Source organism: Salmo salar, chromosome 21 (genome assembly GCF_965601325.2).
Source record: "Salmo salar chromosome 21, fSalSal1, whole genome shotgun sequence".
Taxonomy (NCBI): Eukaryota; Metazoa; Chordata; class Actinopteri; order Salmoniformes; family Salmonidae; genus Salmo; species Salmo salar.
Window position 1 is genome coordinate 9,980,695 of NC_138311.1, and position 15,643 is coordinate 9,996,337.

The 15,643-nt window shown below is 42.0% G+C and overlaps 1 protein-coding gene across 3 annotated transcripts in view; it reads left to right on the forward strand.

Moving 5' to 3' along the window:
• Positions 1-15,643, forward strand: part of slc39a10 (solute carrier family 39 member 10) — a 74,903-nt gene that overhangs the window by 16,877 nt on the left and 42,383 nt on the right. For 2 of the 3 annotated variants that reach the window (XM_014163912.3, XM_014163913.3), the window contains exons 2-5: positions 115-196; positions 872-900; positions 8,295-9,503; positions 9,680-9,857. In XM_014163912.3, coding sequence (XP_014019387.2) covers positions 898-900; positions 8,295-9,503; positions 9,680-9,857 — 1,390 coding nt within the window. In that variant the 5' untranslated portion in view covers positions 115-196; positions 872-897. Of the gene's footprint in view, positions 1-114; positions 197-871; positions 901-2,520; positions 2,656-8,294; positions 9,504-9,679; positions 9,858-15,643 lie in introns of those variants that run through there. The other variant, XM_014163914.3, reaches the window with a different exon arrangement.

A 15,643-nucleotide genomic window follows, 5' to 3' on the forward strand; every position in this document is an offset into this window, starting at 1 on the left:
CTCAAGGAGGAGATTTGGCCACTCCTGCTGGACATCAAATAAGCCATTTGATATCTGTCAGAACCCTGCATTTCAGTTGTCATTGTTGACGATTGGTCATGCTTCTCTCCTCAGCTCAACAGTTGGTGTTTCTGAAGAACTGGAAAAGGCCCCTTCACATCAGGATTGGGGGCCAAGGCGGAGCAGTATTACTACAGTAAGTTTAACGTTTCCAAACACAGTGTCATATATTTTGTTTAATTTGGTTAACTAGGAAATGTGCTTGCTACCAAAGATGGGTTTTGTTTAGTCTTATCTTGGAGCCCAGAACCAAATCTCTGGTGGGCTGGCTAGTTATTCAATTTGACTTTGGGGGCTGAGGTGTTCAAACCTGTACTAAACGGAAGCAGACACTCCCCCCCCCCCCCCCCCCCCCCCTGAAAGCATCTACCAAAGCCAGTCCTCAGCCCTTCTCCTTACGTAAAGTACACCTGTTTACAATCCTTTGCTGTTAAAATCCAACAGCTACCTCTGTGAAATCCCTTCTTTTTTTTTTTTTTTTTTTAAATAATCATTGAATGATGCTAATCCACTGTCTGTCACGACAGACTAGGTATAGCCGAGTCAAAAATACCTAATTGTTGTGTAAATTATTGGTGAAATTGTATAACTTAAAAGAATAACATCATGTGAATTCACGAGCTGATTTGTAGTGCGTTCGGTTACATCACTCACTGACCTTTTTCATTCGCCGTCTGAAAAAACAAACACTGGTTGTGGTGCATAACACGCAAGCATGAAAATACACTAAGCCTAAGGGGTCTCTGGAGTTGTGTGTGTCAAAGGTGTATGAGCTTTATACTAAACAGAGAATTGGTCTTTTCATTCACAGTTGAATTGAAGAAGACGCCCTTGGATATGGTGAGATAATGACCCGCTCCCCCCAGCTATACAAGTTCAAGTACAGTATTCTTTGGCTACTGTAACCAAAAGCTTTACCTATGTGTTTAGACCACACACACACACAAACACACAGTGGGCTATACTACAAAGCAGGATCAATGAGTTAGCTGGCAAACTTTGATAAACAACAAGAAATAACTATTGATTTTCTTGTTCGTTAAGGAGGCAATACTTGTATGTTTTGGTTGTTGGGTCATTTAGGTCCTGGCCATTTCAAGCTTTCAATAAAAATAAAGTTTTCAGCATATTTAGGCAAGTTGGCTAGTATACCCCTCCCCCAAATATTTTTATCTCATAAACAAGAGTGTTTTTGTGTCATTGAACATTTTTGAATGTTTAATTTAGAATAACTATAGGTACTTTTTAGATGCTTGACTTCGGTCCCTGAAAAGCAATGATATAATGAACAAACTGAAATTAACAGCTGCATGGCCAAAACATCTCACATTTTATGAAACAAAAACAGTTTGACAGAGATTTTAAAATAGTAAGTAATTTAATATTTTTTCTGTCGATTAGAGTAAACTGTTTGCGCAATGTTCATTACAGGGCCCAGTGGTATCGAAAGATTTGTCTTGTGTATGTCTCAATAAACCTTTAAGGAGCTTTAGAGGTGCAGATATAAAATAAGTGATATAGGTTATACAAATTTTTTCCCCCAGCACATTCTTTAACTTTTTTTTTTTAAAAACATTTGATTTATTTCACCTTTTATTTAACCAGGTAGGCCAGTTGAGAACAAGTTCTCATTTACAACTACGACCTGGCCAAGGCAACAGAGTTACACATGGAATAAACAAATGTACAGTCAATAACACAATAGAAAAGTCTATATACAGTGTGTGCAAATGAAGTAAGATTAGGGAGGTAGGCAATAAATAGGCCATAGTGGTGAAATAATTACAATTTAGCAATTGAACACTGGAGTGGTAGATGTGCAGAAGATGAATGTGAAAGTAGAGATACTGGGGTGTAAAGGAGCAAAAAATAATAATATGGAGATGAGGTAGTTGTGTGGGCTATTTACACATGGGATAAGTACAGGTGCAATTATCTGAAAGCTGCTCTGACAGCTGATGCTTAAAGTTAGTGAGGGAGATATGAGTCTCCAGCTTCCGTGACTTTTGCACTTCGTTCCAGTCATTGGCAGCAGAGAACTGGAAGGAAAGGCGGCCAAAGGAGGATTTGGCTTTGGGGGGGACCAGTGAAATATACCTGCTGGAGCGCGTGCTACGGGTGGGTTGCTGCTTTGGTGACCAGTGAGCTGAGATAAGGCAGGGCTTTACCTAGCAAAGACTTATAGATGACCTGGAGCCAGTGGATTAGGTGATGAATATGAAGCGAGGGCCATCCAACGAGAGCATACAGGTTGCAGTGGTGGTTAGTATATGGGGCTTTGGTGATAAAACTGAAATTATTGTTGTTCACAAATATCTCAAACCTTGTGAAAGCACTCAACAACGAGTGTATTCAGTAGACACACAACATGCTGTGTTTGTTAGTGGTGTGTTCTTAAAATAGGTTAGTCTTGCCCTATCTTCACGTGGGTTCATAGGTCAGCCCAGACTCATGTTTATAAACAGTGTCTTGTCAGAAGCAGCCGCGAAGTAGCCTTGTAATCACATTGCCGTTTGCAACCAAAAAGCTGCACTGCTGTCACACACTCTGCCTTAACTTGATTTCACGCATCGCTTGGGCAAGTAAGGCACTCTGGTAAGTAGCCTACTCTGCTTTCCTTGGATTGTTTGACTGGGAAAGGTTAGTGTCACATTGATTTGACTGTACATAATGTTTAGCAGTTCATTCCCACTTTAATTGTTACATGGTTATATAGTGTGCAACAGGCTGCATTTGGCAATACGTTATTTCAGTGTCTTGAAATAATTGTCAGTATATTGCTTGTGTTGCACAAGTGTATAAATTCACTCATATAAATGTTTTATATTTGTAAGTATCATGCATTAGATGCATATTATCGAAGCAGCCCTTTGGTACCACTTAACGAATGGATCCTAGTATTTGCACCTCCTTATCCTAAGTCTGGGATAAGGAAGTTAGTCATTGATTAGCTCTGGTATTGGCAGGATTATCGACTTTGCTTGGGTAGAAGACTAGGGATCTGTACCAGGTTATCAGAATTGACTGAGATACGCATGGTGATCTGACATCAATACTACCACAAACATATGTTGGCCTAAACGGTAGTATTGATGAAATGAAGCATGGGTACCAGACAGTCTTTCTTGGTGTAGGATGTTTACAAATACTTGTATGATGCAGTACTCTACCCTAGGGGGGACAGATCATAGCAAAAATAACATGGTCTGTTTAATCTCAGTTACTGATATATAAAAATGAGAAAAAAATCTTTATGCACTGGTCCATCAATTTAAGTAACATAATGAAAAAAATCCCAATCAAAATCTGTCAGTTTAAACTACAGATACCAGTTTCTTTTGCAGTCTCTGCGTCTCAGTCTCCCCCCCCCCCCCCCCCCCCCCCCACACACACACACACACAAGACCCACAGATATTGTATAAAGGTAACCCATAGAAATTAATGGCGGTAGTTTTGTGCCAACAAAAATAAGCTGTTAAATGTGTCTAAAAATAAAAATGCAAAAGAAAATCCTGAGCTTTCTTATCTCTGTCGATTTGGCCATTTTATGAATGCTATTCACATTTTCTATGGGATATAGTGTATTAATGGCCAAATTCAATAATTTATCAAATTGTTTATTTTTGGGGGATACTTAATGGGGTCCTAAAATTCCAAATCAAATAGCTAAATGATCCACAGTATGACCTTAAACAATTCCATATGTCAGCTTAGATTTAAGACGACTTACTCTTGGAGATTAGAAATGCTAAATGATTAAGTCAATAACGGGTAGCTAGTAAATGTCAATATTATAAGTTATATTAGTCACCTGCAAAAAAGAATCCTGCTTTGTAAAGAGTACTCCAGGCTCCAATTTACAGCTGAACCTACTCTTGTCTCTGTTCAATCTTTACTCTGACTCTACAGATCTATAGAACATGGATTGATAAGTCTGTCTCTAGCCTTCTTCATGTCAGTCTCTGTCCTTACAGGTGGGATCTGGCAATATGTTCAGTCATGAGATTAGCAAAACAGTCTAATTCTACCATAACTCAAAATATAAGGTTGTATTACTCCAGGGTTTACAAATGACAAGAAGGTAAAAAAAATGTTTTAAACTATCTTGTGGATATCATGATCTGTCAGTCCTTGCATCTAGAGCACTGTCTAATGAATTTTAACTTTACCCCAGCCCCATCCCATAGATGTATACCAAAACAGGTGTTGGGGCTGCCATTAAACATATCCCAGACTGTAGCTTTAAAGGCATACAACCCTCAAATCAAACTCTCGTCCGATTTCATTCATATTGGGATTGTCCAAGTCAGGATGTGTCCATGTCCCCCCCCCAAAAAAATTCCTTAGCAATCTTAATTCTCAGAGGGAGTGGAAAGAACCTTCCTGTAATGTGACCAGAAACGGGATGCACATTTTGAATCTGTGTATAAGTAGCCTAGCAATAACCAATGCTAAATAAATGAAATGTATTAGATACAGGTAACTTGCTGCTGATTTTGTCATGCATGGCTCCCTTGAATCAAAAAATAATAATGTTAGCTGACACAAGCTGGTTGAGTGACTTTCACTGACTGACATAACGAGACAAACTGCTGATGCACAACCAAATTGAAAAATTTCCCCTTGTGTATTCTAACTCTTCTCACTCTTTAACAGTACGTTTTTTTGGGGGGGGGGAAATTGATCCGCTGTCCTGTAAAAGGCCGCCAATTGCCCATCCCTGGTCTAGAGGATCATATATGCCAATCATGGCTGTGTATATACATCTGTTTGACACGATCAGACAGAGCATTTCAATGACAAAAGGCTCAGGGAAATAAATTATCAAAAACATATATGGAGTTATTTTCATGAAATAAACACACACAGATTTTATTAGACAGTGATTATTTAAACATACAATTATAAAGACTGCATGTGGGCTTATAATAAAGGTTGAAGTTGCACAACGCATAATTCGCTCTGCCATTTCCTGGTTGCTAAAATTCAAATATTTCAGTTCATGTGACAAAATCGTTCCATTCCCTCTAGGACTCAAGACTGCTAAAGATTGTATAGCTACTTTTTCGCGGAACTTCTCATTCAAAGATCATGGGCATTAATATGGAGTTGGTCCCCCCCCTCTGTTGCTATAAAAGACTGCTCTTCTGGGAAGGTTTTCCACTAGATGTTGGAACATTTCTGCAGGGACTTGCTTCCATTCAGCCACAAGCATTATTGAGGTCGGCCACTGATGTTGGGCGATTAGGCCTGGCTCGCTGTTGGCGTTCCAATTCATCCCAAAGCTGTTAGATGGAGTTGAGGTCAGGGCTTTGTGCAGGCCAGTCAAGTTCTTCCACACTGATCTCGACAAACCATTTCTGTATGGACCTTGCTTTGTGCATGGGGGCATTGTTATGCTGAAACAGGAAAGGGCCTTCCCCAAACTGTTGCCACGAAGTTGGAAGCACAGAATCGTCTAGAATGTCATTGTCTAGAATGTCATTGTAGCGTTAAGATTTCCCTTCACAGGAACTAAGGGGCCTAGCCCAAACCATGAAATACAGCCCCAGACCATTATTCCTCTTCCACCAAATTTTACAGTTGGCACTATTTATTTGGGCAGGTAGCATTGTCCTGGCATCCGTCAAACCCAGATTCATCCGACGGACTGCCAGATGGTAAGGCGTGATTCATCACTGCAGAGAACATGTTTCCACTGTTCCAGAATCCAATGGCGGCAAGCTTTACACCACGCCAGCCGACGATTGGCATTGCGCATGGTGATCTTAGGCTCCCAACGAACAGTTCTTGTTCTGAAGTTGCTTCCAGAGGCTACTCACTTCGGCGGTCCCGTTCTGTGAGCTTGTGTCGCCTACCACTTCGCGGCTAAGCCGTTGTTGATTCTAGGCGTGTCCACTTCACAATAACAGCCCTTACAGTTGACTGGGGCAGCTCTAGAAGAACCTATTGGAAAGGTGGCATCCTATGAAGGTGCCAGGTTGAAATGCACTGCGCTCTTCAGTAAGGGCATTATATTTCCAATGTTTGTCTATTGAAATTGCATGGCTGTGTGCTTGATTTTATACAACTGTCAGCAATGGGTTTGGCTGAAATGGCCAAATCCACTAATTTGAAGTGGTGGCCACATGCACAAAAGTATATAATACTTGTCAAAGGTTTGGACACACCTATTCATTCCAGGGTTTTTCTTTATTTGTCCTATTTTCTTCATTGTGGAATAATAATGAAGACATAAACTATGAAATAACATGTGGAATGATGTAGTAACCAAAAAAGTCAAAATATATTTTATGTTTGAGATTCTTCAAAGTAGCCACCCTTTGCCTTGACAGCTTTGCACACTGTTGGTATTCTCTCAACCAGCTTCATGCGGTAGTCACCTGGAATACATTTCAATTAACAGGTGTGCCTTGTTAATTTGTGGAATTTCTTTCCTCCTTAATGCATTGGAGCCAATCAGTTGTGTTGTGACAAGATAGTGATGGTATACAGAAGATGGGCCTATTTGGTAAAAGACCAAGTCTGTATTGTGGCAAGGAACGACTCAAATAAGCAAAGAGAAACAACAATCCATTACTTCAAGACATGAAGGTCAGTCATTCCGGAAAATTTCAAGTGCATTGACAAAAACCATCAAGCGCTGTGATGAAACTGGCTCTCATGAGGACCGCCATTGGAAAGGCAGACCCAGAGTTACCTCTGCTGCAGAGGATAAGGTCCTTAGTTACCAGCCTCAAATTGCAGCCCAAATAAATACTTCAGAGTTCAAGTAACAGACATCTCAACATCAACTGTTCAGTGGAGACTGCATGAATCAAGCCTTCATGGTTGACTTTCTGCAAAGAAACCACTACTAAAGGATGCCAAGAAGCACGACCAATGGACATTAGACCAGTGGAAATCTGTCCTTTGGGCTGATGAGTCCTAAATTTTGATTTTTGGTTCCGTCCGCCGTGTCTTTGAGACGCAGAGTAGGTTCCACCATGAAACATGTAGGACGAAGTGTGATGGTCTGGGGGTGCTTTGCTGGTGACACTGTCCGTGATTTATTTTAGAATTCAGGGCACCCTTAACTAGCATTACTACCACACAATTCTGCATCGATACGCCATCCCATCTGGTGTGTGCTTAGTGGGACTATAATTAATTAGTTTTTCAACAGGACATTGACCCAACACACCTCCAGGCTGTGAAAGGGCTATTTGACCAAGAAGGAGAGCAATGGAGTGCTGCATCAGATGACCTGGCCTCCACAATCACCTGACCTCAACCCAATTTGAGATGGTTTGGGATGAGTTGGAACGCAGAGTGAAGGAAAAGCAGCCAACAAGTGCTCAGCATATGTGGGAACTCCTTCAAGACTGTTGGAAAAGCATTCAAGGGGAAGCAGGATGAAAAAATCCCAAGATTGTGTAAAGCTGTCATCAAGGCAAAGGGTGGCTACTTTGAAAAATCTAAAATATATATTTTGATTTGTTTAACACCTTTTTTTTTTTTTGGTTCTGCATGATTCCATATGTGTTATTTCATAGTTTTGATGTCTTCACTTATTCTACAGTGTTAAAAATAAAGAAACCCTTGAATGAGTAGGTGTCCAAACTTTTGACTGGTACTTTAAAAAGTGTAATTAGATGAATTCTGTATAAATTACATAGGACACAGCCCACTACCAATGTTTTGAAAATGTAATTTGGTAGTGTTGTATACTTTCAATCTGTGTCTTCAATATGGTTGCTGGTCTACGGGTTTCAATGCTCGCTGTAATTTGGTTTCTTCAGTTTTTGTGTCTGGGGTCTGTCCCCAGCACTGTCTGTGTCTCTAGCATCAAAGCAAGGGTACCCTTGCTAACAATCCCCATTGCCTTAGAAAGAGGGTAACTCTGGTCTTTGCAGTTAGCTATTCCTATACAACTCCCTAGCATCCCCCTTACCCCCAGGCCTCTTTGGAGATCTTATGAAGATCATTTGACTGGAATGCTATGTCTGCCTCTGGCGAAAAAACATGAAGGAAAAAAACAAATTTCTCACACTTTCTCCGGCTAGCTCTTTGGGGAGCTTATTGTGCTCAGGCTGCAATTGGATGAAAGCCTATTTGTCCAGTCTTTATTTTAAATCAGATTGGTTATTATGAGATCAGTTGAGTAGCTACTTCATCAATTTCTAGGCTTATAACAAAGTTTCTTACGTGTGTGTGTGTGTGTGTGTGTTCGTGTTCTCTTTACCCATTTTAGGTGTGTCATAGCGGGGAGACGATGCGGGTCCATGCTCACACCAAGTTCTGCTTCCTATGTGTGCTCACCTTCCTGTTCCACCAGTGCAGCCACTGCCACGGCGACAGCCAGCACCATCACCACGGCCATCACCAAGGTGACCATAGCGGTGCTGGCGAACATGATGGTCACGAACACGCCCACAGCGACCTGCAGATCTCCCAGGCTCCTTACGTGGGCGGAGGGTCTGGCGGGGAAATAGATGCGCAGAACAAGGGGAGTCCCGGCGAGGTGCTAGAGCTGGAGCAGCGCTTCTACATCCACCAACTGTTCCGGCGCTACGGCCAGCGCGGCCAGCTGGACTTCCGTGGCTTCCAGAGCCTGCTGCTCAGCCTGGGTCTGGGGGAGGTGAAGGTGGTAGGCTTGGAGCATGAGGAGCTGGGCCACGATCACGTTGCCCACCTGGACCTGCTGGAGGTCCAGGAAGGGCTCCACTCACACTCGCCTACCCACGAAGAGCCAGGGCATGGCCATGGGCACAGACACCAGCATACACGGGGGAGGCCCCACACACACTACCACCCACACACAGATCCAGGGCCAACTCACTCCCCCTGCAACAAACTGGCGACCGGTGCCAGTCCCACTGTAGATGCTGGTCCATTGGAGGATCACGACCACAAATATGACCATGACCACAGCCCAGTAAAAGACAGTGACCACACTCATGATCATAAACACAATCATGACTACGAACAAGACAAAGAGCACAAACGCAAAGAGAGCCAACAGCTCAACCATGAAGACTACAGCAACAAGACTCGGCCTCATCATGATCATGACCTCAAACCCCACACACACCCCCATCACTTACAAAACAACACAGACAGTTCTCAAGCACATCAAGAGCAGCCATCCACAGCCCCGGCACAGGCCCGCCAGGAGCAGCAACCAGGGGCCGAGGCTTCAGAGGTCCCCATTGCCAAGCCCTCTGCCCCACTTACTCTACCTCCAGAATCCAAGCCCAAGAGGCCAAGGAAACCCAAAGGCCAGTGGGCCCGAAACCAAGACCACCATAACCACAGTCAGGAACATGACCACGTGCATGGTCACAGTCTTAGTTCTGCGCCTAGGGGGAAGAGGGCGGCAGGTGGGCCCCATGTGAGCCCCACGTTCCCGGTGCCAGCCCTGCCCAGGCATCAAGAGGACGTGGTTCACCAGCATGAGGAGGTGGGGCTTATTTATTTGATGTATGATGAATACACCAAATCTTTATTTATTTATTTATTTTTTATTATTAAACGGATTTGCATAAACTGAGTAATAAAGGATGTGTAATGACATGGTACTGTTTGTGATGAACCTTTTCTCCCCTGTCCCCCATCTCTTCCTTCCTCCATCTCCAGTGTCTGAATCTGACCCAGCTCCTCAACTACTATGGCCTGAGTCCAGACTCCCACATCTCGCCCAGCCAGTTCACCTACCTGTGCCCGGCCCTGCTCTACCAGATTGACAGCCGCGTCTGCATCCACCACTATCACCAGGTGGACGTGGGGCAGGCCGCCCTGGAGCCAGCCAACTCCGGTAAGGCCCTGTGATTTCACTCGGTGACAGTAATGCAGTTATGTAGCCCTCATAAGGATCTTACCTCATCCACTAACAATGTGCCCATTGTGACTTTTATGTCAATAATGTGACAATTGCGGTACTCGTGTCCAAAAGCCTACACAATGTTATTGGATTGTTCTGTGGACGTATGGCTTTGAATCTGTTTTGAATGGTGCCACTCACACATGGGTGGCAGTATTAGGGCCTATTTGCACAATAGATGTGTCAGTCACACCCTTCTGTACACACTTAGCTTCTGTTGCACGCAAACAAAATGAGCACTGCAAACTACAGTATTTTTTTTCAGCAAATACAACCCTGCTTCTTAGGTAGCACATAGTGAGCTTGAAGGCTCTTCTGTGTCGAGTGAGAACACATACTCAGAAACATGGCAATAGGTTTGTGACAGTGCCATAAACTTTGGCGTTAAAGTTATTTGCCATCAGCATTTCCCAAGGCTTTGCAGAACTTTGCCAAAACATAAGGGCTGCACAAAGGTTGATCTTACTTATGCTTTTGCCCGTTTATTGGTGTGGTGAATTGATACTACTTGGGGCTGATGATGGGGTATGATGCAATGGCACTCTCAGTACTGCAATTTAGCTTTTAGCTGCCAAGTACTACTACTAAAGTGTTCTTACCCATGACAATGCATCTAAATGGAAAAGGCCTTGGACAACAACATTTAGCAAAACTGCCAAGCAGAGAATACATCCTGTCGAACCTTTCATTTGAAACAATGTGAAGAATTATCTTCCAACTCGCTTAATCATATCACATGGTCTCCATTGGTCATATCACAGTAGCTCTATTTTCAAAATGTTTTTCTTTTAATATTCAAACATTTCAGAGTGTAAGTATAGCCAAACTATTATTAAAATCAGCAAGGCCAATGCTCTTTAAACAGCAATGTTCCAAATTGTTTCATGAGGGATTGGAGAAGGCTGTCAAACCACCATACTGAAGTGCAAAGGGTGTTCCATTTTTTTGTTGTTGCTCATATTACATGGTTTATACATTCAGAAAATACCTCATATTTTGTGACAACTTAGCATGTCACAACTAAGCATGTAACTGTGTTGACAGTCATTGATCTACAAGTCATTTTGCAGGCAATATCAGTAGCATACTGTAATCAAACTGCACACTGTGCCCAGCTTTGAGCGCTGGCCAGCGAGAGGTAGATGGCCTGTTCTTGCACATCTGCGCGGCACCTTCATCATTCAAATGCAAAAATGGTTTGTGTGATATTAGGTTTTGTTTGTTGAGTGACAACCTACAGTATGTAGTTTGCTAGGTTATTGTTGTCTATGCACTGTTGAAAATGTGTGTTTTACTGGAATGAAAGTAAGCTCTCATCTGGCTACATAGTGCCTTCAAAGTATTCATACTCCTTGACTTATTCCACATTTGGTTATTACAGCCTGAATTACCCATCTACCCATCACCCATCTACACACAAACCCAATAATGACAAAAATGATCATGACACATTTTAGTACGTTTACAGAAAATGAAACAGAATGAAACATGTACGTTTACCAAAAATGAAACAAAATGAAACAGATATATTACAGAAATATATCATTGCATAAGTGTTCACTTTGTCGAAGCACCTTTGGCAGTGAATAGAGCTTTGAGTCTTTCTGGGTAGTTCTTTAAAACTTTCCACACCTGGATTGTGCAACATTTGCCCATTTTTATTATTTAAAACAAATCTTCAAGCTCTGTCAAATTGATCATTGCTAGACAACCGCTTTCAGGTCTTACCATAGATTATCAAGTAAATTTAAGTCAAAACTAACTATGCCACTCAGGAACATTCACTGTCTTTTTGGTAAGCAACTCCATTGTAGATTTGGTCTTGCTTTAGGTTATTGTCCTTCTGAAATGTGAATTCATCCCCCAGTGTTTGTTGTAAAGCACACTGAACCAGGTTTTCCTCTAGGATTTTGCCTATCCTTAGATCCATTTCTTTTTTCCCCCCCCCAGTATTACTTTAGTGCCTTGTTGCAAACAGGATACATGTTTTGTAAAGATCAAATCTTTCATCGATGACAAAGTTAGCAGAATGTTGGTCAAAATCCATCTTCTCCCACTGCCGGTCGCTGGGCTTCCTCTCATCACCATATTTGGTAGTGAGTGGAAACGCCAACCGTATGCTTCTCGTTTATACAGTGAGGGGGAAAAAGTATTTGATCCCCTGCTGATTTTGTACATTTGCCCACTGACAAAGAAATGATCAGTCTATAATTTTAATGGTAGGTTTATTTGAACAGTGAGAGACAGAATAACAACAAAACATTCCAGAAAAACGCATGTCAAAAATGTTATAAAATGATTTGCATATTAATGAGGGAAATAAGTATTTGACCCCTCTGCAAAACATGACTTAGTACTTGGTGGCAAAACCCTTGTTGGCAATCACAGAGGTCAGATGTTTCTTGTAGTTGGCCACCAGGTTTGCACACATCTCAGGAGGGATTTTGTCCCACTCCTCTTTGCAGATCTTCTCCAAGTCATTAAGGTTTCGAGGCTGACGTTTGGCAACTCAAACCTTCAGCTCCCTCCACAGATTTTCTATGGGATTAAGGTCTGGAGACTGGCTAGGCCACTCCCGGACCTTAATGTGCTTCTTCTTGAGCCACTCCTTTGTTGCCGTGTGTTTTGGGTCATTGTCATGCTGGAATACCCATCCACGACCCATTTTCAATGCCCTGGCTGAGGGAAGGAGGTTCTCACCCAAGATTTGACAGTACATGGCCCCGTCAAATGATGCGGTGAAGTTGTCCTGTCCCCTTAGCAGAAAAACACCCCCAAAGCATAATGTTTCCACCTCCATGTTTTACGGTGGAGATGGTGTTCTTGGGTCATAGGCAGCATTCCACCTCCTCCAAACACGGCGAGTTGAGTTGATGCCAAAGAGCTCCATTTTTGTCTCATCTGACCACAACACTTTCACCAGTTGTCCTCTGAATCATTCAGATGTTCATTGGCAAACTTTAGACGGGCATGTATATGTATTCTTGAGCAGGGGGACCTTGCAGGCGCTGCAGGATTTCAGTCCTTCATGGCGTAGTGTGTTACCAATTGTTTTCTTGGTGACTATGGTCCCAGCTGCCTTGAGATCATTGACAAGATCCTCCCGTGTAGTTCTGGGCTGATTCCTCACCGTTCTCATGATCATTGCAACCCCACCAGGTGAGATCTTGCATGGAGCCTCAGGCCGAGGGATATTGACAGTTCTTTTGTGTTTCTTCCATTTGCGAATAATCGCACCAAATGTTGTCACCTTCTCACCAAGCTGCTTGGCGATGGTCTTGTAGCCCATTCCAGCCTTGTGTAGGTCTACAATCTTGTCCCTGACATCCTTGGAGAGCTCTTTGGTCTTGGCCATGGTGGAGAGTTTGGAATCTGACTGCTTCTGTGGACAGGTGTCTTTTATACAGGTAACAAGCTGAGATTAGGAGCACTCCCTTTAAGAGTGTGTTCCTAATCTCAGCTCGTTACCTGTATAAAAGACACCTGGGAGCCAGAAATCTTTCTGATTGAGAGGGGGTCAAATACTTATATCCCTCATTAAAATGCAAATCAATTAACATTTTTGACATGCGTTTTTCCGGATTTTTTGTTGTTGTTCTGTCTCTCACTGTTCAAATAAGTCTACTATTAAAATTATAGACTGATCATTTCTTTGTCAGTGGGCAAACGTACAAAATCAGCAGGGGATCAAATACTTTTTTCCCTCACTGTACATCCGGTGAAATATCTGGCTCATTGTTCTGTCTATGCCTGTATCTTTGTAGTGACTGGGTGTATTGATACACCATCCAAAGTGTAATAAGTTCACCATGCTCAAAGGGTTATTCAATGTCTGCTTTTTTATTTTTACCCGTCTACCAATAGGTGCCCTTCTTTGCAAGGCATGGGAAAACCTCCCTGGTCTTTGTGATTTGATCTGTGTTCACTGCTCTACTGAGGGACCTTACAGAGTTCTATATGCATGGGGTACATAGATGGGGTTTCGTCATTCAAAAATCATGTTAAACACTATAGGCCACAGAATGAGCCCATGAAATGTATTATGTGACTCTTTAAGGACATTTTACTCCTAAACTTATTTAGGCTTGCGGTGACAAAGGGGTTGAATACTTATTGACTCAAGACATTTCAGCTTTTTATTAATTTGTAAACATTTTGAAAAACATAATTTCACTTTTACATTATGGGGTATTTAAATTCAGGCTGTAACACAACAAAATGTGTAACAAGTCAAGGGGTTTAAATACTTTCTGAAGGTACTGTAAATCTTTCATTAACACACAAACTCCAGAGTCCTGATGCAACATTTGTGCTTTGGGGCTGAAGACCACTATAAAAATGGTGAAGATCATTAAGATGACACTGAAAAAGGAAAGAGGGCACGGATGACTCCTCATTGGTGAAGGACTGGAGCCTCTCCCATGGTGCAGCGAGAGACACCAGTAGGGCATCCCGCCCTTGGAGAGAACCTACCTCTCGTTTACCCCCCCCCGTAAACTTCCACTTGTGTGCTCAGAAAATGTCCTGTATGTTTTGTCATCCTTTTTTTCTCACGCTGCCAATTAGGACAGTCTTTCTTTCTGGGCCACGGCTCGAAGGAGAATCATAATTTGAGTGAGGACCAGTTCTCTTTTCCCTCTTTCCCCATATTTCCACCCGGCTGTTCCTGATAGGGGTAATTAGAGGGGGGAAAGAGAGTATGAGTTATGCGAGTGTGAAGGACCCGCCAGTGATGTTCTGTCTGTTTGATTTACAGTTGCCTCAGGATTATAGGGAGTTTTGCTGGATGTGACAAATAAGATATTACTCAACGGTAGCAACTTCCTCTGTGGCAAGAGGATACATTTCAAAACAATAGCCATGTTGCAAGAGTATGAAGTTGACAATCAAGATGTGAACAAAGTTGTTGAAGTATTGTCATGTGTGATAAGGGTCAGTTACTTGGCACTAAACCCACACTAATTGAAAAACTAAGGTGGGTCATTTAAATAATTGTTTATTCACAAATTAATCAGCTGACGTACAGAATAAAACAAATTACAACAAATCAAATAGGCTGCATCCCAATACTCATCATACTATCTAGTATGTCAAATTAGTATGCCTGTACATTTCGTATGTCCCATTTACATAGTAGGCTCTATTTTCGACTTGCGCTAAGGAGGCGCAAGTGTCAAACGCACTTTAGTTTGCAATTTCGCCATGTAAAAACTTGCTCGCTGGCAGCCCTACGCCAGGTTCGGCTATTTACCTGTCTAATATCCTCTCGCTTATGCTGATGTGGGAGGGGTGGCAATATTTGAGGTGTCTGCAAAAGTGACCATTTCATGTAGCGCCAATGGGACGTTTTTAATCGTCCCACACAAAAAAAAAACACAAAAGGGCGTATTCAAAGCCCTCACTTTGTCACTCAAACATATTCCAGTGTCTGCCTGCAAGCTGAACATCTTTGTGTGTTTAGGCTAACTGCCCCTCCCCCCTTTGGAGCACGGCTACAGTACTGACGTGCAAGCATGATTCAGAAGATAAGGAGATATTTTTAATTAGCTAGAGAAGAATGGATGAACTTTTTCAATGCCAGTTAATATTTTTATATATATTTTTATTTATATATATTTTATATTTTTATATATATTTTTATTTATATATATTTTATATATTTATATATATTTTATATATTTATATATATTTTATTTATTTATATATATTATATTTATTTA